The sequence below is a fragment of the Triticum aestivum genome, chromosome 7D (assembly GCF_018294505.1).
Source record: "Triticum aestivum cultivar Chinese Spring chromosome 7D, IWGSC CS RefSeq v2.1, whole genome shotgun sequence".
NCBI lineage: Eukaryota > Viridiplantae > Streptophyta > Magnoliopsida > Poales > Poaceae > Triticum > Triticum aestivum.
Window position 1 is genome coordinate 88,823,991 of NC_057814.1, and position 25,905 is coordinate 88,849,895.

At 43.7% G+C, this 25,905-nt stretch overlaps 1 protein-coding gene across 7 annotated transcripts; it reads left to right on the top strand.

Moving 5' to 3' along the window:
- The first annotated feature begins 350 nt into the window (after positions 1-350).
- Positions 351-3,287, top strand: LOC123170411 (uncharacterized). 7 transcript variants are annotated; one of them, XR_006485213.1, is made up of 4 exons: positions 351-776; positions 870-1,118; positions 1,259-1,396; positions 2,558-3,287. XR_006485213.1 is itself a non-coding variant. In XM_044588275.1 (3 exons), exons 1-3 carry the CDS (start codon positions 356-358, stop codon positions 2,644-2,646), a joined length of 759 nt encoding a protein of 252 aa, XP_044444210.1. In that variant the 5' UTR covers positions 351-355; the 3' UTR covers positions 2,647-3,287. The 7 variants fall into 7 exon arrangements, 3 of the variants coding, with proteins under 3 accessions (XP_044444210.1, XP_044444211.1, XP_044444208.1); XR_006485212.1 differs by lacking the exon at positions 2,558-3,287 and adding an exon at positions 1,475-2,549; XR_006485211.1 differs by having other exon boundaries at positions 870-1,396.
- The last annotated feature ends 22,618 nt before the right edge of the window (positions 3,288-25,905 follow it).

The window sequence follows — 25,905 nt, forward strand, 5'->3', positions numbered from 1 at the left end:
TCTGTCGAAGGTATGGTGAGTAGAGCAAGGGGGTGATGATCAGATAGAGAAAGGGAGGGCGATGAAGATTTGTATAATGAAGTGGAGTTGAGTCCAAAACAGACCCATGTATAGATGAACAACATAAGATGGAAACTTATGCCTTATTACGTGCGGTAATTGTAAGCTTTAGTTGAGATGAGCATCATTTGTTTTCCATGAAAGGGGTGTGTAGGTTTGTTTCTCCCGTTGCAACGCACGGGCATTTTTCCTATGGTACTAAATTTTTTCTCTGCAACTCGATTGACCGGTACGTTCTCGTTTAGCTGGGCTGCGATCCAGTTGGGCCTTGGCCCGTCTCTCTATTCTGACCGCTATGTTTTATCCAAATGCTTTGCGGAGGGCGGAGCTGGGCGGAGCTGTGGCAGAAGAGGCGGCGCGACGGAGCAGGAGAAGATGGCCGAGAAGATGTTCAGGCGCGGCGCGGCGGGCGAAGAAAAGTTTTGGTGATGAGCTTGTGGCCACGCTGGACCAGCTGCTGCAGTCCCCCTGCGCCGTCGCCGTGGGTCGCCTGTGTTCTGCTGCTCCGGTGCCGGCACCTGTCCCTGTGCGGTCCGTGCTCAGGAATTTGGCGAAGAAGGCGACTGCCGTGCTTGCGCGCGAGAAGGGCGTCGGACCTCGTTGGCGCTGCGAAGGGGGCACAGCTCAGGTTGGGTACGCCGTCGGCCAGCGCCGGCGGCGAGCACGCTCCGCTGTGACTTGTCCGCCACAGCCAGTCCTCTCCCGCCTCCCCCGACGTAACCTTCTCAACCTATGCATCTGCTCCCGTGTATGATTTGGATGGAATTGCAGTCTCCTTGTCCAACACAAATCGATTTGGATGGTTGCAGTCCGTGTCCTTGTCCAACGCAAATCAATGGAGCTGCCGACCAGGATTGTTGCTGGCTTCTATAAGAAGGGAGGGTCCTCGGCTCGAATCTCCATCAGGTCAATTTTGGACGAAGCATCCAATGTCGACACCGAGTTCGCCGCAGGAAGAAGCGCCGAGTTCGCCGGAGGTAGAAGAAGCGCCGAGTTCGCCGAAGGTAGAAGAACAGCCGTCGAGCTGTCCAATCTCGCCTGCGTTGGCTACAACAGAGGTATGTATCCCCTTGACCCCTGTTTTGAGTTATTTTTTTGTCCCCTGTTTCTCTATGTACCTTCCAATATGGAGTTCAGAGGTAAAGATATTGTTGCGAAGTACGTCAGTTTAGATATTGTTGCCTTCTTGTGATTGTAGACACCCATGTTGTGTTGTTGGTCTGTTGAACGAAGCGCTAGAACTGTCAGCAATTCCTTCAGATAGTGTTGTTCTCTGAACAGAGAAAACAAAATTGGAACAGCTGCTGCGGTGGTTCTCATCTGGCCTTAGTTCCAGGTACAACAATAACAAGCTTTGCTTCCTAACTACCTCTGCTCCTATAGCTAGCTAAAATTACAGCTGATACATGTATAGGTATATTAGCATATGTTGTGTCAGGTTAAAAGTCCCGAGAGATTTTGAACTACTGGTGGAGTGGAGATGGTAATTTGTAGTTCCACATTCTGTGCTAATACTTCGATGGATTGTCTGGTGATAAGCTAAGTGTGTCTGAAAATCTTTTCTGTCTGTACAATTCTCTGTCTACACTCCTCCTTACGGATCTGAGGTGAAAACAAAGCTGCAGGTAGAGAAAGCAAAGCATAATGATAGGTAGCTTCATGGTGTTTGTCTTATATTCAAACTGCATTTAGCTTCTAAGAATATGATATAATACATCAGAAAATAGTACAACGTGCAGGCATCTCAAAATTCCACTCCAAATGAAACACTTATTCCACTGAGAAAACACTCGCTCCAAATAACTTTACCATGGAATTGTTTGATCTATCCTGTGATGCGTTGGTTCTGATTCTGCTGCAATTGAATTTATGTTGAGATCGCGGAAGAATATTGTTCTACTTACGGTGATTAGATTATGCAAGTATAATGTTCTTTGCACGTCAGATTTTCCATGTTGTGATGATAACAAAGTAAATTATAGGTGCCTTGCAATGAGAATCCTCTTATATTCAGGCAAGTACTATTCCTACTTGACTGACGAACATCATATCTGTAGTATATCTCTTTGCGCATTGTTGGTTATGTCGTATTACTTCTGTGTTTTTTTACATATTTTACCGATGGTTGTTTGTGTTAGGAACTGAGATTCGCTAGCTTTCATATTCTGCTTTAGTTTTTTAATACTAAAAGTGCATGCCCAATTTTAGTAAAGACTGGATTTGGTATTTCCTCCTTCCGTCTACAAAAATGATGCTCTGTTTCCCATGCAATCAAATTATCTCACGGGTGACTGATATTGATTTTCTAACACAACATTTTCTTGACGACACAACTTTAGTTAGTAGGTTTTGGAAAGGTCACGAAGTATCACTTATCTACCATTTAAACCTCCGACTGTATGAATCTCTACATAACCTCCGTGTTCTCCATCGTCGAGCGGACGTCTCCATATGGTATGCATTAATGGCTGGTGTGGCAATGACGCCGGTCTTACAGATGGTGCCAGGGGCGGCGGGGCAGCTGCGCGGCTGTACGAGCTACAACAGCAGACTGACATTTGGCCGGCTGGGAGAACCCAATTGTAGAGGAGTAGTGCCGTGAAAAAGATGAAGACGGCGCGAGGCACGAGCTGTGGGCATGGTAGGCAGGTAGAATTTAATTACCAATTACCAACTATGACGGCGGGAGGCACGAGCTGAATTTAATTACAGCTGAAAATTATGCTATCATGAATGCCATTATTATCTGATGAATTTAACTACAGTTGCAACTCTTTAGTTACTTACCACAACAATTAGTTTTTAATGGTCCTTCAAATTACTGTAGCTGAAACTTACTCTGAAGATTAACCAACTATGTTCTCCTTGATCCTACAAAAAAAATTATTCATTTGAAATTATATGCAGTGTTTATGCAAGCCTATTAGGTTAAACCAAAATGTAACCTACTTATTCCAGCACTCTCTTTATTTGGATACACATAGCTCTGTTTTAACAAATCCCCAGTTGATCCTATGATATGCATATCCCCTTCAAGGCCACTGACTACATGAGGGAGAGGTTGTCAGTTGGACAGATTTGTCCTTCATTTCATTACTCAGTGCTGACCTCTTTCTCTATTTTATCTCATTTTTTCATTAGACTTTTTTAAGGATGATAATAATCTATAAACATTGTAGAATGGTCATGCTTCTCTTTGCAAGCTTATAGCTTGATTTACATCTGAATGACTTTGGCTTTAGTGTTTATAGACTGGTTTCTTGAATTGATCAATATGGTCATTCCAAAATGTTACCCATAGAATTTCCAAGCATAACCACATACTGTTGTACCAGAATTTAATTAGTGCAATGTTATTTCTCTAGAAACCCAACCAATGCAATCATCGTAATATTTTATGCGTGCGTTAAAACACAATCACTTATGGTCTTGCAAGTTGGTGGCAATGTCCACAACCATCCTAGAACTCGCGAATGGCGTCAATACAGTCCTGGAAGTTGAAAATAGAACGGCAATACGATCCTCAAACTTGGGCGATAGGTCCTTGGATACGTCTCCGTGTACAAATTGCATACACAAACTTGGGCAATAGGTCCTTGGATACGTCTCCGTGTACAAATTGTATACACCAGGACCGCCACGCCAGCAGAGGAAAAAACAAAAGATTCGAGGGCAACTGGTGTGGATCGTGCGACTGGATTGTCTTTTTTTGTTTGCCCCCCTGGCGTTTCTAAAGAGCTGTCTCATGCGCCCTCATGCGCCCTCCGCCCCACTGTTCGTGGAGTTTTTGTGTGCGTGCTTGAAGCGGAGCCGCTACACTATGGAGGCGGTGGTGTGATCATCGCCGGCAGGCGAGGTTGCCGGGTGCCCCGGGGATGGCGAAGGAAGGAATCGGCTTCAGATGCAACCGCGGGTGGCGGTTTGTGGTGCGGATGGGTGCCCCGATACAACGGCCAGATGAAGTGGCTGCACCAACGTAGAATATGTACTTCTGTTGATATATGATGTGTTTCATGAATTGTCAGTTGATATGTGTTGTGTTTCATGCAGATCCAGTCATACATATATGTTGTTCAGTCAAACAAAATTCAGTTAAATGTGTTTTCTGTTATCTTCCATTAAACAGTGTTATCTTTCAAGCATTTTCAATTATATGTTGTCTCAGTTCTGAGAATTCAGAGAAGTGCTGTCAAAATGTGCCCATATTTAGTCAGATGTGTGCCGGAGTTGCAGCTATATGTTCCTCTCTATCAAAATGTTGTCAATATATGCCCAAATTTTGTCAGATGTGTGGCCAATTTTAGATAGAATAGCAGTTTATATGTTCCTCTCTGAGAATTCAATCTATTGTCAAAATATTGTTCATTCAACCAGCCGGACGGAGAGAGCAGGGGACGGGGAGGCGTCCAGGGGATCCAGGGCCTCTCTGGTGGCGCTGTGTGTGCACGTGTGAGAGGCGGCGGTGAGAGGGGATCGAGCGTGGGAAGGGAGAGACGAGACAAGGGGTCGATTGGAGTTGCTCAACCGGTTAGGGTTAGGGGAGGATTTTTGCTCGGGCTGCTCAGTGGAGGTGGGCAGGCTGTTGGGCCTGGAGGCTGCTGTGGAAAAAAAAGAGAAAGAGGAGAGTTGGGCCGGCCTGACTGCAGAAAAATGACTTTTAGGCAGTGAGATCCATCTACCTGCTTTTCTTCTAATACAACACTTTGAAAAGGGTATGTGTATGTTTTTATTATACTGGAACCTTGTGATTCACGCATGTTTTAACCTTTCAATGGAACATCAGCTAAATTACTTGGCCTGCATTCGCAAATAAAAATTAGAAAAGAATTACTTGGCCTACAGTGTCATCCTTTTTCAGGAATGTCAGCTTCATAGCGAAGCATGGCTGCATGTATGATGCTTTAACAAAAAGTGGATTAAGCTTAATGAACTTTTTAGCTATGACAAATCTTGATAATATCACTTGACTATATGATCCATGCACATATGAGTGCTTTGAGCTAAGGATATGAAAATAATATATTTTTGTCCCGTAGCAAAGTTGATGTTTTGGATCGAATAGACAAAACTAAAATAAAAAACACCTTCTCAAACAAAAACAATAGTAATTCTTGTTTTTCTGGACAGCAAAAAATAAAAATGGCTTGAAAGACTATTCCATACACAACTATTCTATCATCGGATGAAATGAAAGTGCGGAGCTGAAATAGGTCAGGACGAGCATTGTTAGGATACGTCCAAATTTCATTGTCCAAAAAGAAATACTCAGCGTAACCTTATTTCTGACGTTTGCGAAAAATTAGATTAAAAAAGTGTTGCATAATGACACGTAGAACAGGTTATATTTAATTTTTCGCCCGGTGCAACGCACGGGCATATATATCTATACCTACTAATAAAAGAAATAGATATTCTTAGTCCGTCATGCTATTTTATAGAAAACCCCCTGATGTTTCTAACATTAAACCCACAGTACATATCAATTGTTTTTTAAAATACACATATCTTCTAAACCGTAACTCCAAATTCAACATGTTATATATAGAATTTGATTAGAAAAATATATAAAATCTGAATATGATGTTATTTTACCTGTTAACCATTTAAAAAAACACTATCTAGGGTGCAATCTTAATCAATAGTGCATTATCCGTCTTTCTTTCGTATCGTTACTGATCCAGATTGTGGATGAACATCTCAGCAAAATCAGGATTGGAAACGAATTGAAGATCACTTGCCCGTTTCTTAGTACGTATTAAATCTACATACAAGTCGTGTTTAAATAGAAGACACGTGGAATCTTGAACTTGCGCTTTTGTAGGCAAAGACCATCTTTGTTTGGGCCATAGCTACAAATACTCAGATTATATACCATTTTTTGTAAATTAAGAGTATGCGGTATTCTTTTCTCCCGTTGCAACGCATGGGCCCTTTTGCTAGTCTCTCCTATATATATATATATATATATATATATATATATATATATATATATATATATATATTATCTCTCCTTAATAATAAAGCACGGATCGACTTTGTCGGGTTCACCATCACAATACGCTTCTTCATGTGATTTTACGTAATCTATATACGTGCCCATGCATCAAAACCATCAGGTTCGATGTGTGTTCCTACCGACTTGGGCCTGCAGGCTGGGTCGTTGGCCCAGCTTCAGTTGAACGCGAGAAGAAGAAAAATAAATGAAATTGGGATGTGGACAATGGGATTCGAACTCTGGTCTGCTGTGTAAATGCTAACGTAGCAGACCAATCAATCCAGGCTTGTGGGTATTACAACGGCGGTGTCTGGCTCTTTAACATAAAGCAAGGCATACTGGGGCCAAGGGAGTTGGACGCTTGATGGGCACGGGAGTGCTGGGCCGAGACGGCTGCCGCGGCCCACGGGGCGGACAAGGAACAGGCCGGAGGCTTTTTCATATTTGTTTACTTATGAAATAGTCCCACCTTGCTATTTTGCATTAATTTTTACCAATTTATATACGTTCTTAGGTTATCAGGCATCACGGAGCTGCTTCGGAAATTAAGCAAAGAATAAGGCATGAATATCTCATTGAGAAACAAAGAAGGAAGGCCCATGGAAAGAGAGAGAACGGAAATAGAGGGTAATTAATTGAAAAGTAACCGGCTGGCAAATGAGATTCATGACATGCTTGATATAAGGAAAAAGAAAAAGAAAGGAAATAGACACTGATTGCGTGAGAAATAAAGAAGAAAGGAAAGAGAGAGGAAGGAAATAGGAGGATTGAGGGAGGATCCTACCAAAATAGATAGGACATGCGTATTGAGGAAGGAAATAGGAGGATTGAGGGACACTGATTTGTGGGCGCCATATATTCTTTGTTGGCCTGAAATTTAGTATCAATGGCAGGCGTACTGGCCTCATTCATATCTTATATGAATATAAAAATGATGTGGCATTTTTTTCCTACATGCAATCCTCACTAAATTCACGTCATTTTTTCTGTTGCAGCGGACAACATGACATGTTTTACTTCCACTTATGATCCTTACTAAATTTGCACCAATTTTATAACACATTGAATGGTATGTCTGCGCATACAATCCTCACTAAATTTAAGCCATTTTTAGAGGTAATACCACCGGTAGTCACACAACTTGCATTGGATGTGCAGTTTAGTGCTACAACTTGCAAAATACGTCTTTTTGGTCAGCTAACTTGTGTTCCGGTGCAGATACGGTCACTCCATGCGTATTCGGCGCTTGCGTGGCATGCCACGTCTGCATGGAGCCATTGTCAGTGACCGAAGACGCTCTAGAGCAACCAGCGCGTGGTAAACTTGCATGGACCCCCTGAATCTGTCTGTCAGGCGTACGGGCACCGGAGAGAGATAACAGAGATTGCTATAGAAAAGTGGTGGGTGTACAATCTTCATGACAGTTTCAAATTTTTGTCTTATTTTCATGGTTCAATTCTGTACAATGTTGTGCCGAAATTCAGTTGAAAACTGTGGCAAAATTCAGTTGAAAACTGTGCCAAAATACTGTCCAAAAATTCAGATTTTTGTCTTATTTTCATGGTTCAATTCTGTACAAAGTTGTGCCAAAATACAGTTGAAAACTGTGCCAAAATACTATCCAAAAATTCAGTAAACGTTTTGGCAAAATTTAGAACATGTACAGAACATCCAAATAAAAAGAGAGGACTGGGATTCGAACCCAGGTCCTGCCAATATTACTTGACAACGTATTGCCAATTGGGTAATGAGCAGATTCTGCTCAAATCTCTCCACCCACCAGTTTTCTATAGCAATCTCTGTTATCTCTCTCCGGTGCCCGTATGCCTGACAGACAGATTCAGGGGGTCCGTGCAAGTTTACCACGCGTTGGTTGCTCCAGAGCGTCTTCGGTCACTGACAGTGGCTCCATGCAGACGTGGCATGCCACGCAAGCGCCGAATACGTGACCATATCTGCACCGAAACGCAAGTTAGTTGACCAAAAAGACGTATTTTGCAAGTTGTGTGACTATCAGTGATATTACCTCCATTTTTTACCGGTGTAACCCACGGGCATATATGCTATATTTTGTATAAATGGAGGTATAATATTATTTCGCCTCCCATTTGGTATGTCCATGTCGTTTCTCCATACTTAATTAGGCTATTCTACCGATCGTCTATCCTAGGCCACCAGGCATCTGCCCCGTTCATCCGTGTTACGTTCCACCAATAAAAAAACAGCGCCCTCCCGACCCGTCTGTGCAACCCAGTCCAATAAATCAGACCCACCAGCCCGTTTAGGAGATGAGGCAAAAATAGTAGACCGTGATAGCAATCAAACTGCAACCTCCACTGTTCTTTGGTGTTGATCATTTTAACCCACAAAAAAAGGTGTTGATCATTTTAAACTAAAGTTGAATTTGGTGTTTGTTTGTGTCCTTTACGGACTGGAACTGAACTATTACGATGTAAAATCTGGATACACAAATACAAGGCGCAAGCATTAGATTGTGCAGATGTGGCCGGGATCTCAAACACGACCGTTCGCTGGTCTGTACATGTAGACGATGCAATTCTTTATTGGTTCCAAGCTTAGGTGGAACGTTCCCGTGTAGTGGACATCGTGAGAGACAATGAGGACAAAGAAAATAAGTGGTAACAGGGATGGGACGCTAAGGGTGATAATTTGTTTCTCCCGTTGCAACGCACGGTCACTTTTGCTAGTGTATATATATATATATATAATTATTATTATTATTATTATTATTATTATTATATAATAATAATATAATAATATAATAATATAATAATATATAATTAATATTAATATTAATAATTAATATTAATATTAATATATATTTATATATTATTATATTATAATTATAATTATATTATATTTATATTTATATATATATAATAATAAAGCACGGATCGACTTTGTCGGGTTCACCGTCACAATACGCTTTCTTCTCATGTTATGATACGCTTTCAGTTTAAATTTAAAACACATTCGAGGTGGTACTAAATTTCTAATGGTCCAAAAATCTATTTAAGAACTTACACTTGGTTGCTGCATTGGGCCTCGACGACTTACACTTGGTTGCTGCATTGGGCCTCGACGCGCCTAGGCCTCAGCCCATCAGACCCGTCCGATCTGAGGAGGCGAAAAATAGGAGCTGACGTGGTGGATCAAATATTATTTGTTGTTAATAGAAAAGATTATTTGTTAACTTATTAAACAGTCCCACCTCGCTTGCTTATACTGCATCAGAACAACTTATATACGTTTATAATTTGATGTCAATTAGCCTCCTGAAGAATCAATTGACAGAAAGAAAAGTCATAAAAGAGGGAATCAATTTCGATATGGTCCAGGAAGGAAAGGAATAAAGAAGGCATAAATTCTCTTCTATGAGAAAAAAGGAAGGAAGGATATGGAAATATAATATGGGCCAATGGGAGAGACATGGAAACAAAAATCTTAAAATGTGTCACACAAGGAAGGAGATGGAAATTAATATCTCAAGGACCAATGAGGCGAGGAACACACAGTGGGCTATACATGAATTGCGTTCCAGGTCGGCCAGTCGCGTGGCCGTGGCCATGGCGCCGCTGTAGCTCCGGCGACGCAAGGCAGGCAACGGGCGGCGGCGGCAGCTGATGAGCTGCGCGAGATCATATTGCGTGCGTCTAGGGACTGTCAAACATATGCACAACAGCCGTGCATAGTTGGTACACCTGCATGCAAATTAAAGAAAATCGTTCCAATACTATGGACTCATGTAAAACTTACAACGATCGTGCATTAATTGGTAGACCTGCCTAGAAAAGCAAAGGTAAGTAAAATTCTCTTTTCGCAAAAAAAGTAAGTAAAAAGGCTATTCTGATTTATATGTTTCTTGTTATTATTTGCTCCCAGTCAACAATATTTTCCTGTGCCGAGGTGACCGGCGGATTGGTGGTGCCCCAGTTGCATCAATGACATGTTTTACGATATACGCCAAATCAAGGAGGAGGGCCTCGCGATTTTAAGGGGCTCGACAAAGCATGTGCCGCCTAGCAGAAGTTGGCCACGCTAGACCCGCTGGCACAGTGGCACCCTTCACCATCGCACGAGGAAGAGGACCCATTGTTCAGTGTTTACTCTATAGCAACGCACGAGCGTTATGCCATAGTATGATCACAAGCACATCACTTTAGATTGATCATGTTAGTCGTGAATAGATGGACAATATAAGCATCATTGGCGATGGTGACATGGAGGAGAAATGATATCATAATAGAATAAGTTGCTAAGCGCATATGAGGATTTGTTTCTTCCGTTGCAACGCACGGGCACATTTCCTGTTGTCATTCATTTCAAATGAGGGGGGAGAGGGGATAAGCGGTAACATGGGGTGTTGTTTTGAAATAGATGCCATGTACCTATTTTTGTGGCAGGAGGGGGTCAGTCATGTGATGTTTCTCTTTCTTCCCGTTGCAACGCACGGGCATTTTTGCTAGTTTTTTTTACTTATATTATTTTCTACATCTGAGGTGGTACTATTTTACCTGCGTATACTATTATCTATACGTACGTGAGGGATGCGATCTTTTTCTGGCACATTGCTCCGTTGGGCCTCGACTGGCTGCATCCTGGGCTGCGTCCGTGGCCCAGAAGAAGGCCGACAAGCCAACGGTGCGTTAAAAAAAGATTTTGATGAGGTTAGGACTCGAACCTGGGTTGGGAGGAAAGCGCCTGCGTTTTAGAAACCAACCGAGCTAGCCAACGTTATTGAGCATAAACAAACTTCTATAGCTTTGTACCTTCTGTTCGTCTGTTCTCCGCTGAGTTTGCCCGTCCGTTTCTTCGTCCGTCTACCAGATTTCGTTGCCCGCGAAGCCTCTGTCACCCACAAATCAGAATACAAATACAACTCTCAGTTCAAAAAAAGAATACAAATACAACTCAATTCGAGATCCTATTCTTGCTCGGACGGTTGTCATCGGGAACCTTCTCCCCCTCATATAATTGTTGTCCCCTGGACGTTCCACGATTAAGTTAGACCATCGATTCGATGATGATGATCTTGAGTGCTTCACATAATCCATCGCAAGTCAGGTCCCCCACATCCGACCAATCGGAGGAGCGAGGCCGGCGAGGAAGGAAGGGCAATGCAGTGTTCTCGGCTTGCCGCATCAAGGAGGCGCCGGGCCACTTCTGCGATGCCATCGTGCTTGCCTATGCCTCGCTCCACTGGTACAAGGTGCTCGCAACGAAGACCGTCTCGCTCAAGCTCGACTGGGCCAATGGCTACTACCACCTCGAAAGCAATCGAAGGAGAAGCAGGGGTTTGACCTTGAGGCTGGTCGATGATACATGCCGCCACATGTTGGCGAATGGGCCAATGGCAGCACCGACCGCAAAGGGGGGGGGCCATGGGGATGGCGCCTCCTTCTCTCCAGCCTCCATAGCAGCGGCGCCTGCAGTCCTGCACTAACCCTCGCGTGTCGCGGGAAACTGAGCAGCAGCTGGCCACTGAAGTTGTCAAGGTCGCAGGCTCGTGGAGACTACGCCCCACCAGGTCGTCCTGTCCGCTTTGGAAAGAAGAAGAGGCTCGACAACATGGTCGAAGGGGAGGGAGATGTGGCTGGAGACAGAATAAGGTAGATGAGAGCTGATCCATGGCTGCTGAAGGAGTTGGTCACGGTGGCGTCGACGGCGACGCAAGTGTGGTGAGTTTCACTGGTCATCAAGTCTAGAAGCTTCCCTGCAAGTCGGGACTCGGGACATGTGTGGTTTTTGTCCATCGCTAATTTTTGAATCCACCTTCAGTTCAGGATTAGCCATGGAAGTCGAGACATGCTGGATCCTAAGAGACTCACCGGAACATATCTATACAAAGTCCTTCTAGCTGACTAAATCCGGCCATATATCATACTATACCTGAACATGATCATGCAGTGATTAATAATCCAACAAAGAATCTTATATCAGGGAGCTCGTTCACAAGAGAAGTTTGAAAACATCAAAGGAGCCCTTGAGAGATGAGATGTGCAGACCAAATTACCTAATTTTGAGGCAGACCATGGGGCACAGGTATGTTATGGGGATCAACTACAGTGTTTGTAAATTTCAGTTATCATTCCTACATTTATTTTCCTTTTTTACTGACATATTTTGTCTTAATTTGAAGTTGTACATGCACAATATGGTATATCACCCAACACTTTGCATGGATTTCTAACTTTCTTTGAAACAGGAGACATCAGGCAATCAATTCTTTTGTCTGTTTCTGCTAATGAACATGTTCACTACTCCTAGCCTAATATTGACGGGTCTAGTATTTTGGTAGGCAAAGTCAGCAGATGACAACACATATGTCAATGGATGAGGAATTTTCGTTACTTGATAATCTATCCAGATTTGCATACCCATCTGATACTAATGGTTGAAACACATTTTTTTGGTATGTTATATTCATAGTATCATAACTTTTTTTTATAGTTTTAGTTTAGTGCCATTTCTTGTTCTTTGATAAATGGAGATTGTCGTTATCTTGTATTTTGCTTCTTTGCTTTACTAGTAAATTGCACGTGCTTTGCACGTTAGTCCACAATAAAGCCGGATAATAGCGTAAGGTTAACCGATAACTAATTAGGTGAGTGCAACTTGTGTTTTTTTGGGGGAAAGTACAATTTATGTTTAAAATAGAAACAATTGTTGTCATTTGAAATATTAAAGAAGTGACTCAAGTTTCTAATCCAGATTCTTTTGTCTTTTTTTTTGCACGTGATTGAGTTAATTTTATTTATTTGTTGGGTTATTATTGAGTCAAGTTAATGTTATATGGTGCAAATGGGGCACCCCCTAATTTCTTTCTTTATTTCATTTGACGATGGAATAAGCTGTTTGACATTACTTTTTCATTTAAATTACTTATGTTGATCACCCGTGCATGTATTTAATTTTTTTAATGCGCTATATTGGTCTATGGGCCGAAATTAGTGACAAAATTCGGCCTTGAACTGAAGGGGCTACTCGGTGATTATTAAGAAGGCGCCATTTCTACACTATTTGACCATTCACAACCTATTTGAAACTGCATCCGGTTAGGAAAAAATTCGTAAACTATTCAAAACAAATTCAAAAAATTCTAATTTTTTTTGTGTGGTAGAAAAATTGGTGCGTGAGACCCGCTCCAAATTTCAAGTCATTTGGACATCTGAGCATCTTTCAGCAAAAAAGACAAATCGGATCAAAATAGTACATGAACAGTAAATATTTTTACAGACCCCCAATTTATCATTTTTGCTGAGAGCTGCTCATATATCCAAATGATTTGAATTTGGAGCGGGTCTCACGCAACAAATTGTCTACGACACAAAAAAAATTTGGAATTTTTCTAGTATTTGTTTTGAATTTTTTCTTTAGCGCGGGTGCAGATGAGCTCGGGTGCAGAGATAGATTTTCGTATAGGATCTTCTTTCTTTTGCTAGGAGTCATCCCGATGTTTCTCATCTCATGGTAGTTCTGGGTTTCTAGTACTGCTACAGGTAATTAACCCTCCATAATCTGTCATCAGATGATCCCGGTGTGATGTCTCTGTAGCACCTGCGCGAGCAGCAACAGAAACCGGGGTCAACAACGATAATACCACCAACTATGTTCCTACAATACTCTGCCTCGGAGACTTACGAATGCGTAGGATTTTATGGCAGCCAGTACGCGGCGGCCGGCGGGAGACCAGCAAAAACAGCGAGGGAAAACGGCGGGGCATGCATGGTTAGCGTCGGCGACTGCGCACGGAGTAGTGCGAGCTAGGCAGCCATCTGATGCGAGGAAGAGGGCGAGCAGCTAGGCGTTACACTTACACCGGCGTTCCTCCCCGAGCGCAGGCGTAGAGGAGCCTGGCGTTGATCCGATGTTTCGAATATGCACAACCTTAGCGTTCTGAAGTGCGGAGCCGGCGCCGGCCATGGCTTATAGTCAGATCCAATAGTGGCCGTCAGGTCGACGCAAGCTCTGCTCCATCAATCCACGATGGTTCTCGAACACCCGAGACCGTGGGAGATAGTACCGGAACTGCCACGCGGCTAGATCCAGATCAACATAAAAGTTGATCCAACGGTTAGGGACGCTGGGATTTGCCAATTCTCAGCCGTTGGATACCTATAAAATCAACGGCTAGCATTTGAACTTATTTCATTTACTATATAGGGGTATAGATTCAAGAATGCACATGGGTAACCTATCTAAGGACAATGGCACACTGTGAACAAAGGGCTTAGAGATATGCAACTGAATCAATTGATGGATTTAGCTGCCATCATACTTTGTGCCTATTTGGGTTATTCTGCAAAAGAGATTTTACACACAGCCTAACAAATTTTGCGAGATTGACATGATAAATTTGGGTTGTTCTTTGTAAAAATAATAATTAAGTTTGATGTCAATTTAAATGTGTTGTGTTTTCTAGGAGCAGGGTGCGGCATACTTTTATCTCCCGTTGCAACGCACGGGCATATGTGCTAGTATTTTTTTTAAATAAATAATAAAGCACGGATAGAGTTTGTCGGGTTCATTGTCACAATACGCTTCTTTGTGTGAATTTACGCTTTCAGTTTAAATTTAAAACATATAAAGGGTATGTAGATGCACTCCTTTCTCCTCGTTGCTAGTATACTCCATAGATGGATCTTGGTGAGCGTAGGAAAATTTTAAAATTCTGCTACGATCCCCAACAGTGGCATCATGAGCCAGGCCTATGCGTAGTTACTATGCACGAGTAGAACACAAAGCAGTTGTGGGCGTTGATGTTGCCAATTCTTCTTGCCGCTACTAGTCGTATCTTGTTTCGGCGGTATTGTGGGATGAAGCGGCCCGGACCGACCTTACACGTATGCTTACGTGAGACAGGTTCCACCGACTGACATGCACTAGTTGCATAAGGTGGCTAGCGGGTGTCTGTCTCTCCTACTTTAGTCGGAACGGATTCGATGAAAAGGGTCCTTATGAAGGGTAAATAGAAATTGGCAAATCACGTTATGGTCATACGTAGGTAAGAAACGTTCTTGCTAGAAACCTACAAGCCACGTAAAAACTTGCAACAACAATTAGAGGACGTCTAACTTGTTTTTGCAGCATGTGCTATGTGATGTGATATGGCCAGAAGATGTGATGAATGATATATGTGATGTATGAGATTGATCATATTCTTGTAATAGGAATCACGACTTGCATGTCGACGAGTATGACAACCGGCAGGAGCCATAGGAGTTGTCTTTATTATTTTGTATGACCTGTGTGTCATTGAATAACGCCATGTAAATTACTTTACTTTGTTGCTAAAACGCGTTAGCCATAGAAGTAGAAGTAATCGTTGGCGTGACGACTTCATGAAGACACAATGATGGAGATCATGGTGTCATGCCGGTGACGAAGATGATCATGGTGCCCCGAAGATGGAGATCAAAGGAGCATAATGATATTGGTCATATCATGTCACTATTTGATTGCATGTGATGTTTATCATGTTTTTGCATCTTATTTGCTTAGAATGACGGTAGTAAGTAAGATGATCCCTTATGATAATTTCAAGAAAAGTGTTCCCCCTAACTGTGCACCGTTGTGAAGGTTCGTTGTTTCGAAGCACCACGTGATGATCGGGTGTGATAGATTCTAACATTCGAATACAACGGGTGTTGACGAGCCTAGCATGTACAGACATGGCCTCGGAACACACACAATACACTTAGGTTGACTTGGCGAGCCTAGCATGTACAGACATGGCCTCGGAACACGGAGGACCGAAAGGTCGAGCATGAGTCGTATAGAAGATACGATCAACATGGAGATGTTCACCGATCTTGACTAGTCCGTCTCACGTGATGATCGGACACGGCCTAGTTAAACTCGGATCATGTTTCACTTAGATGACTAGAGGGATGTCTATCTGAGTGGGAGTTCATTGAGTAATTTGATTAGATGAACTTAATTATCATGAACTTAGTCTAAAATCTTTACACTATGTCTTGTAGATCAAATGGCCCACGTTGTCCTCAATTTCAACGCGTTCCTAGAGAAAACCAAGCTGAAAGATGATGGCAGCAACTATACGGACTGGGTCCGGAACCTGAGGATCATCCTCATAGCAGCCAAGAAAGATTATGTCTTAGAAGCACCGCTAGGTGAAGCACCAATCCCAGAGAACCAAGACGTTATGAACGCTTGGCAGCAGCGTGCTGATGATTACTCCCTCGTTCAGTGCGGCATGCTTTACAGCTTAGAACCGGGTCTCCAAAAGCGTTTTGAGAAACATGGAGCATATGAGATGTTCGAGGAACTGAAAATGGTTTTCCAAGCTCATGCCCGGGTCGAGAGATATGAAGTCTCCGAGAAGTTCTTCAGCTGTAAAATGGAGGAGAATAGTTCTGTTAGTGAGCACATACTCAGAATGTCTGGGTTGCACAACCGCTTGTCTCAGCTGAGAGTTAATCTCCCGGATGACGCGGTCATTGACAGAATCCTTCAGTCGCTTCCACCAAGCTACAAGAGCTTTGTGATGAACTTCAATATGCAAGGGATGGAAAAGACCATTCCTGAGGTATATTCAATGCTGAAATCAGCGGAGGTGGAAATCAGAAAAGAACATCAAGTGTTGATGGTGAATAAAACCACTAAGTTCAAGAAGGGCAAGGGTAAGAAGAACTTCAAGAAGGACGGCAAGGGAGTTGCCGCGCCCGGTAAGCCAGTTACTGGGAAGAAGTCAAAGAATGGACCCAAGCCTGAAACTGAGTGCTTTTATTGCAAGGGAAGTGGTCACTGGAAGCGGAACTGCCCCAAATACTTAGCGGACAAGAAGGCCGACAACACCAAAGGTATATGTGATATACATGTAATTGATGTGTACCTTACCAGTACTCGTAGTAGCTCCTAGGTATTTGATACCGGTGCGGTTTCTCATATTTGTAACTCAAAACAGGAACTGCGGAATAAACGGAGACTGGCAAAGGACGAGGTGACGATGCGCGTCGGGAATGGTTCCAAGGTCGATGTGATCGCCGTCGGCACACTACCTCCGCATCTACCTACGGGATTAGTTTTAAACCTCAATAATTGTTATTTAGTGCCAGCTTTGAGCATGAACATTGTATCTGGATCTCGTTTAATTCGAGATGGCTACTCATTTAAATCCGAGAATAATGGTTGTTCTATTTATTTGAGAGATATGTTTTATGGTCATGCCCCGCTGGTCAATGGTTTATTCTTGATGAATCTCGAACGTGATGTTACACATATTCATAGTGTGAATACCAAAAGATGTAAAGTTGATAACGATAGTCCCACATACTTGTGGCACTGCCGCCTTGGTCATATTGGTGTCAAGCGCATGAAGAAGCTCCATGCAGATGGACTTTTGGAGTCTCTTGATTACGAATCATTTGACACGTGCGAACCATGCCTCATGGGTAAGATGACCAAGACTCCGTTCTCCGGAACAATGGAGCGAGCAACCAACTTATTGGAAATCATACATACCGATGTGTGCGGTCCAATGAGTGTTGAGGCTCGCGGAGGATATCGTTATGTTCTCACTCTCACTGATGACTTAAGTAGATATGGGTATGTCTACTTAATGAAACACAAGTCTGAAACCTTTGAAAAGTTCAAGGAATTTCAGAGTGAGGCTGAGAATCAACGTGACAGAAAAATAAAATTCTTACGATCAGATCGTGGTGGAGAATATTTAAGTCACGAATTTGGTACGCACTTAAGGAAATGTGGAATCGTTTCACAACTCACGCCGCCTGGAACACCTCAGCGAAATGGTGTGTCCGAACGTCGTAATCGCACTCTATTGGATATGGTGCGATCTATGATGTCTCTTACCGATTTACCGCTCTCATTTTGGGGCTATGCTTTAGAGACTGCCGCATTCACTTTAAATAGGGCTCCGTAGAAATCCGTTGAGACGACACCGTATGAATTATGGTTTGGGAAGAAACCTAAGCTGTCGTTTCTAAAAGTTTGGGGATGCGATGCTTATGTCAAGAAACTTCAACCTGAAAAGCTCGAACCCAAGTCAGAGAAATGCGTCTTCATAGGATACCCTAAGGAAACTATTGGGTATACCTTCTACCTTAGATCCGAAGGCAAGATCTTCATTGCCAAGAACGGGTCCTTTCTGGAGAAGGAGTTTCTCTCGAAAGAATTGAGTGGGAGGAAAGTGGAACTTGATGAGGTGATAGTCACCCCTTCCGTACCGGAAAGTAGCGCAGCGCGGGAAGATGTTCCTGTGGTGCCCACACCGACTGGGGAGGAAGTTAATGATGATGATCATGAAGCTTCGGATCAAGTTACTACTGAACTTCGTAGGTCCACAAGGACACGTTCCGCACCAGAGTGGTACGGCAACCCTATCCTGGAAATCATGTTGTTAGACAACGGTGAACCTTCGAACTATGAGGAAGCGATGGCGGGCCCGAATTTCGACAAATGGCTAGAAGCCATGAAATCCGAGATAGGATCCATGTATGAAAACGAAGTATGGACTTTGACTGACTTGCCCGATGATCGGCGAGCCATAGAAAACAAATGGATCTTTAAGAAGAAGACAGACGCAGATGGTAATGTGACCATCTATAAGGCTCGACTTGTCGCTAAGGGTTATCGACAAGTTCAAGGGGTTGACTACGATGAGACTTTCTCACCCGTAGCGAAGCTGAAATCCGTCCGAATCATGTTAGCAATTGCCGCATACTATGATTATGAGATATGGCAGATGGACGTCAAAACGGCATTCCTTAATGGCTTCCTTAAGGAAGAGTTGTATATGATGCAGCCGGAAGGTTTTGTCGATCCTAAGAATGCTAACAAAGTATGCAAGCTCCAGCGCTCAATCTATGGGCTGGTGCAAGCATCTCGGAGTTGGAACATTCGCTTTGATGAGATGATCAAAGCGTTTGTGTTTACACAGACTTATGGAGAAGCCTGTGTTTACAAGAAAGTGAGTGGGAGCTCTGTAGCATTTCTCATATTATATGTGGATGACATATTATTGATGGGAAATGATATAGAATTCTTGGAAAGTATAAAGGCCTATTTGAATAAGTGTTTTTCAATGAAGGACCTTGGAGAAGCTGCTTATATATTAGGCATCAAGATCTATAGAGATAGATCAAGACGCCTCATTGGTCTTTCACAGAGTACATACCTTGACAAGATATTGAAGAAGTTCAATATGGATCAGTCCAAGAAGGGGTTCTTGCCTGTATTGCAAGGTGTGCAATTGAGCACGGCTCAATGCCCGACCACGGCAGAAGATAGAGAAAAGATGAGTGTCATCCCCTATGCCTCGGCCATAGGGTCTATTATGTATGCCATGCTGTGTACCAGACCTGATGTAAACCTTGCCGTAAGTTTGGTAGGAAGGTACCAAAGTAATCCCGGCATGGAACACTGGACAGCGGTCAAGAATATCCTGAAGTACCTGAAGAGGACTAAGGATATGTTTCTCGTTTATGGAGGTGACGAAGAGCTCGTCGTAAAGGGTTACGTCGACGCTAGCTTTGACACAGATCTGGATGACTTGAAGTCACAAACCGGATACGTGTATATTTTGAATGGAGGAGCAGTAAGCTGGTGCAGTTGCAAGCAAAGCGTCGTGGCGGGATCTACATGTGAAGCGGAGTACATGGCAGCCTCGGAGGCAGCACAGGAAGCAGTCTGGATGAAGGAGTTCATTACCGACCTAGGGGTGATTCCCAATGCGTCGGGCCCAATGACTCTCTTCTGTGACAACACTGGAGCTATTGCCCTTGCAAAGGAGCCCAGGTTTCACAGGAAGACCAGGCATATCAAGCGACGCTTCAACTCCATTCGTGAAAGTGTTCAAAATGGAGACATAGATATTTGTAAAGTACATACGGACCTGAATGTACCAGATCCGTTGACTAAACCTCTCCCTAGGGCAAAACATGATCAACACCAGGACGCAATGGGTGTTCGATTCATCACAATGTAACTAGATTATTGACTCTAGTGCAAGTGGGAGACTGTTGGAAATATGCCCTAGAGGCAATAATAAATGGTTATTATTATATTTCTTTGTTGATGATAATTGTCTATTGTTCATGCTATAATTGTGTTATCCGGAAATCGTAATACATGTGTGAATACATAGACCACAACGTGTCCCTAGTAAGCCTCTAGTTGACTAGCTCGTTGATCAACAGATAGTCATGGTTTCCTGACTATGGACATTGGATGTCATTGATAACGGGATCACATCATTAGGATAATGATGTGATGGACAAGACCCAATCCTAAGCATAGCATAAAAGATCGTGTAGTTTCGTTTGCTAGAGCTTTTCCAATATCAAGTATCTTTTCCTTAGACCATGAGATCGTGCAACTCCCGGATACCGTAGGAGTGCTTTGGGTGCACCAAACGTCACAACGTAACTGGGTGACTATAAAGGTACACTACGGGTATCTCTGAAAGTGCCTGTTGGGTTGGCACGGATCGAGACTGGGATTTGTCACTCCGTGTGACGGAGAGGTATCTCTGGGCCCACTCGGTAATGCATCATCATGATGAGCTCAATATGACTAAGGCGTTAGTCACGGGATCATGCATTGTGGTACGAGTAAAGAGACTTGCCGGTAACGAGATTGAACAAGGTATTGGGATACCGACGATCGAATCTCGGGCAAGTAACATACCAATTGACAAAGGGAATTGTATACGGGATTGATTGAAGCCTCGACATCATGGTTCATCCGATGAGATCATCGTGGAACATGTGGGAGCCAACATGGGTATCCAGATCCCGTTGTTGGTTATTGACCGGAGAGGCGTCTCGGTCATGTCTGCATGTCTCCCAAACCCGTAGGGTCTACACACTTAAGGTTCGGTGACGCTAGGGTTGTAGAGATATGAGTATGCGGAAACCCGAAAGTTGTTCGGAGTCCCGGATGAGATCCCGGACGTCACGAGGAGTTCCGGAATGGTCCGGAGGTGAAGAATTATATATAGGAAGTCAAGTTTCGGCCACCGGGAAAGTTTCGGGGGTTATCGGTATTGTACCGGGACCACCGGAAGGGTCCCGGGGGTCCACCGGGTGGGGCCACCTATCCCGATGGGCCCCATGGGCTGAAGTGGGAGGGCAACCAGCCCTTAGTGGGCTGGGGCGCCCCCCATGGGCCTCCCCCCGCGCCTAGGGTTAGAAACCCTAGGGTGGGGGGGCGCCCCACTTGCCTTGGGGGGCAAGTATCCCCCCTTGGCCGCCGCCCCCTCCCTTGATGGGATCTTGGCCGGCGCCCCCCCCCTCCCAGGGGGCCTATATAAAGGGGGGAGGGAGGGCAGTAGTATTACAGCCTTGGGCGCCTCCCTCCTCCCCTGCTACACCTCTCCCTCTCGCAGACGCTCGGCGAAGCCCTGCCGAGATCCCGCTACATCCACCACCACGCCGTCGTGCTGCTGGATCTCCATCAACCTCTCCTTCCCCCTTGCTGGATCAAGAAGGAGGAGACATCGCTGCACCGTACGTGTGTTGAACGCGGAGGTGCCGTCCGTTCGGCACTCGGTCATCGGTGATTTGAATCACGGCGAGTACGACTCCATCAACAACGTTCATTGGAACGCTTCCGCTCGCGATCTACAAGGGTATGTAGATGCACTCCTTTCCCCTCGTTGCTAGTATACTCCATAGATGGATCTTGGTGAGCGTAGGAAAATTTTAAAATTCTGCTACGATCCCCAACACCACCTGCATTTAAAGTGAAGAAAGGAAGAAAGAAAGAGAAGAGGATAAAGGGAAGATTTGAAGTTCCAAAGCCAAAGTCCACCTCAAGAATGGGGACTATAACTTGTAGCAATTGTGGATTACAAGGACATAAATACACAAGCTGCCTTAAACAATTGATACCTGAGTTGGCCTTGAGAAAGAACAAACATGTGGTAAGCCCCTTTGAACTACTAAAAATGTTTACCCTATTTGTATATTACTTTTTTCTTGTATTACTTACTATTTTTCATTTGTATGCAATCTACTGTAAGAGGTGCTGCTCCTGCTCTTGCTCCTACACCACCACCAAGAGCTTCTGATGCTACTCCACCAACACCAAGAGCTCCTCCTACTGCTGGAAGTGGAGGTGCTGGAAGTGGAGGTGTTGGAAGAGGTGCTGGAAGAGGTGCTGGAAGTGGAGGTGTTGGAAGAGGTGCTTGAAGTGATGCTGGAAGAGGTGCTGGAAGAGGAGGTGCTCCAAGAGCATTCACTACCCCCAGGAAATCTTCTGCCTCCACTTCCGGTGCTCCTCCTTCCTATGGTACACACACTGGATGGATGGCATTCTTCACTACTAGTGGGAACACCTAGATTGCAGGATGTGCCATGTAACGTTCAGTTGATGCTACAATGTGTTGTTATTTTGGTTCATGCTACAATGAGTCAACTTGATGGTTATGTTGATGGGTTGATGACATTAGTCTACTTGATGGTTCTGAACATGAATTGATGTCACTTCTATTATTTGGTTATGTTGATGGATTGATTACATCAGTCCACTTGATGGTTATGCATGGTTAAGTTCATTGATATGTTGATATATTCATGATTATGTTGATGGATATGTTGTTATTTGTGGTTATGCATGGTTAAGTTCATTGATATGTTGATATATTCATGATTATCTTGATGGATATGTTGTTATTTGTGGTTATGCATGATTATGTTGATGGATTGATGACATCAGTCTACTTGATGGTTATGCATGGTTAACTTCATTGATATGTTGATATATTCATGATTATGTTGATGGATATGTTGTTATTTCTGGTTAAGCATGGTTATGTGAATGCATGGTTAACCATTTAGGGTTAGGGTGCCTGGGGGTCGACGGAACCACCTAAACCAAAAATGTAGGGTTTAGGGTGCCTCGGGGTCGACGGAACACCAAAAACCCACCATTTAGGGTTAGGGTGCCTCGGGTCGACGAAACCACCTAAACCCAAAAGGAAGGGTTTAGGGTGCCTCGGGGTCAACGGAACCACCAAAAAACCACCATTTAGGGTTAGGGCGCCTCGGGTCGACGAAACCACTTAAAACCAAAAAGGAGGGTTTAGGGTGCCTCGGGGTCGACGGAACCACCTAAACCAAAAATGAAGGGTTTAGGGTGCCTCGGGGTCGACAGAACCACCAAAAACCCACCATTTAGGGTTAGGGTGCCTTGGGTCGATGAAACCACCTAAACCCAAAAAGGAGGGTTAGGGTGACTTGGGGTCGACGAAACCACCTAAACCCACCATTTAGGGTTAGGGTGCCTCGGGGTCGACGGGACCACCTAAACCTAAAAATGAGGGTTTAGGGTGCCTCAGGTCGACGGAACCACCAAAACCCCACCATTTAGGGTCAGGGTGCCTCGGGGTCGATGGGACCACCTAAACCCAAAAAGGAGGGTTTAGGGTGCCTCGGGGTCGACGAAACCACCTAAACCCACCATTTAGGGTTAGGGTGCCTCGGGGTCGACGGAACAACCTAAACCAAAAACGCAGGGTTTAGGGTGCCTCGGGGTCGACGGAACCACCAAAAACCCACCATTTAGGGTTAGGGTGCCTCGGGTCAACGAAACCACCTAAACCCAAAAAGGAGGGTTTAGGGTGCCTCGGGGTCGACGGAACCACCAAAAACCCACCATTTAGGGTTAGGGTGCCTCGGGTCGACGAAACCACCTAAACCCACAATTTAGGGTTAGGGTGTCTCGGGGTCGACGGAACCACCTAAACCAAAAAATGAGGGTTTAGGGTGCCTCGGGTCGACAAAACCACCTCAAATTAGATAAGAACTCACAAATCATAGCAGAAAAAACTTTGTGCAGATCAACAAATTTTAATCCAGCATTGCTCACAACTAACAAAGACTACCAAGTTAGGGTGCAATTAGTTCCAAAGCATGGTAGCTGAGAAATTACTTAGTGCATTATAACATACAATACCATGGTTCATCAATACATACTGGATTTCAAATTCGTAGTGGAGTTCAAATGCTGGCATTTATCCTTTGCTAACAAAGGATGGACAGCATAAATACTAGATACATACACAGCCAAAGTTCACAATTAGTACAACCATGCACTACACAAGCATAGTTAACTAGGTCATTACACAACCATACTTCCCAAAAGGTTAGCAATGCCCAGTGATCTTCATGAACATCATCTTGTTCATTCCTCTAACATGGCCTGGATCCCCTTGATCTTCTGCTTCTGCTCTTCCTCTCCCTTGATGAGCTCGACAACATGAAGCTTTAACTGGACCCTCTCCTCACTAAGCTTTTCATTTCCCTTTAGCAAATCAGCAACCTGAAGCTTCAGCTCTAGCTTCTCATGGGTAAGCTTCTCCTCAATTTTTTTAGCTCTGCATTTTCAAACTCCAATTTAATCCTAGCTTCACTCACCAGTTCCTTCTCTTTCATGTATTTGAACTTCAAGTTCTGGATGACAGTTGCTTGAGCTCTTGTCAGGTTCACTAGGAGTTCATACTTCTCCTGAAGCTTCTGGTGATCTGCATCTTTCTTTGCCATCTGTCCCTTCATATCAGCCACCAGTTCACTTCTGCATTGCTGCTGATATGTTAGGGTAGACTACAGATAACTGAAATCCAGCACCCTATCCTCCTGAAAATTCATAAGTTCATGCACATCTTGAACTAACTTGTCATAGGTGGCATCCAATTTGTTTTTCTCTTTTGTAAGATGGTGAATCTTTAGAGCACTTTCAAGATTGTCATTCCTCCTGGCAGTCTTGGCATCTTCATACATTGTCCAAAGCTTCAACTATGCATTATGCATTGTTGTGGGCCACTAGTGATCAACCCATTCAACAAACCCACAATTTTGACCTTCCTGGAAAAATAACAAAGGCAAAATTTAGTTAGGGTGCAGTACTTTACCAATTTCAACAGTGAGTTTAATACCACAGGTAGTACAGTTCATCTAAATATATAACATCAGTAGCACATTTAGTAATAACACATGCAACAGTTAATTCACAGCCTAGCTAAATACACTACATTAGCATGAGTACTAAGCAACAGTTAGTACATGGGAGTAACACATTAGCTAATGGGAGTAGCTAATGTGAGTACTAAGCAACACTGCATTTGCCCACCAATATAAGTTAACATATATTTCTACACTCCATTCAACTTGTTAGTGGTACTCCCATATAAGCAACAGTTAATGTCAACATATATTTCTACACTACAAATACAAGAGCATGTGCACACAACACGAGCATATATTTAGCAGAATAACACTCCATTCAACTTAACATTGAGCATTACTACAATGGAATCCTACAATGGGCACTACCATTCAACTACTTGGGCATATATCACTAACAATTTGACCATAGACATCACTGAATCACACTTAGCAAATAAACCTCTGCCACTGTCTAGGACACTATCCTCTACATAATCAAATATGCAAGAAACATACCGGCTCTGCACATGCTAAGAACCTTCTTCCAGTGTCTGTTCCTTCAAATGCAACCAGCCTCTCTGATGCCTTGTCATGCTTCTCACAGAACACCATCAGATCTAGCTCAAGGCCCTTGTACTCCGGGTCCTCAAGTGACTAAGGGACCTGCAGAAGCAAATCAAAGTTAACATCATGTGCAGACGAGGAGGAAACCAAATCAAAGCATATCCCCAAATCAAAATCCAGCTAAACACAAAAATCCCCAAAATCTCAAAACCTAACCCTAACCCTAGCTCAAATGAACTCACCTGGTTAAGCCCATCGGTGCTGGAGGAGGACTGCATGTATGGGAGGCTCGAGTTGTCATCACTGCTTTCGTCCTCGAAAACCATGGCTACGGCG

What these genes read in the sequence shown, in the direction of transcription:
- LOC123170411 (XM_044588273.1), top strand. Translation starts at nt 356, where the DNA reads ATGTTTTATCCAAATGCTTTGCGGAGGGCGGAGCTGGGCGGAGCTGTG. An exon ending in CCTCTCCCGCCTCCCCCGAC is followed by an intron (nt 777 to 869) that starts GTAACCTTCTCA and finishes GGATGGTTGCAG; the next exon opens with TCCGTGTCCTTGTCCAACGC.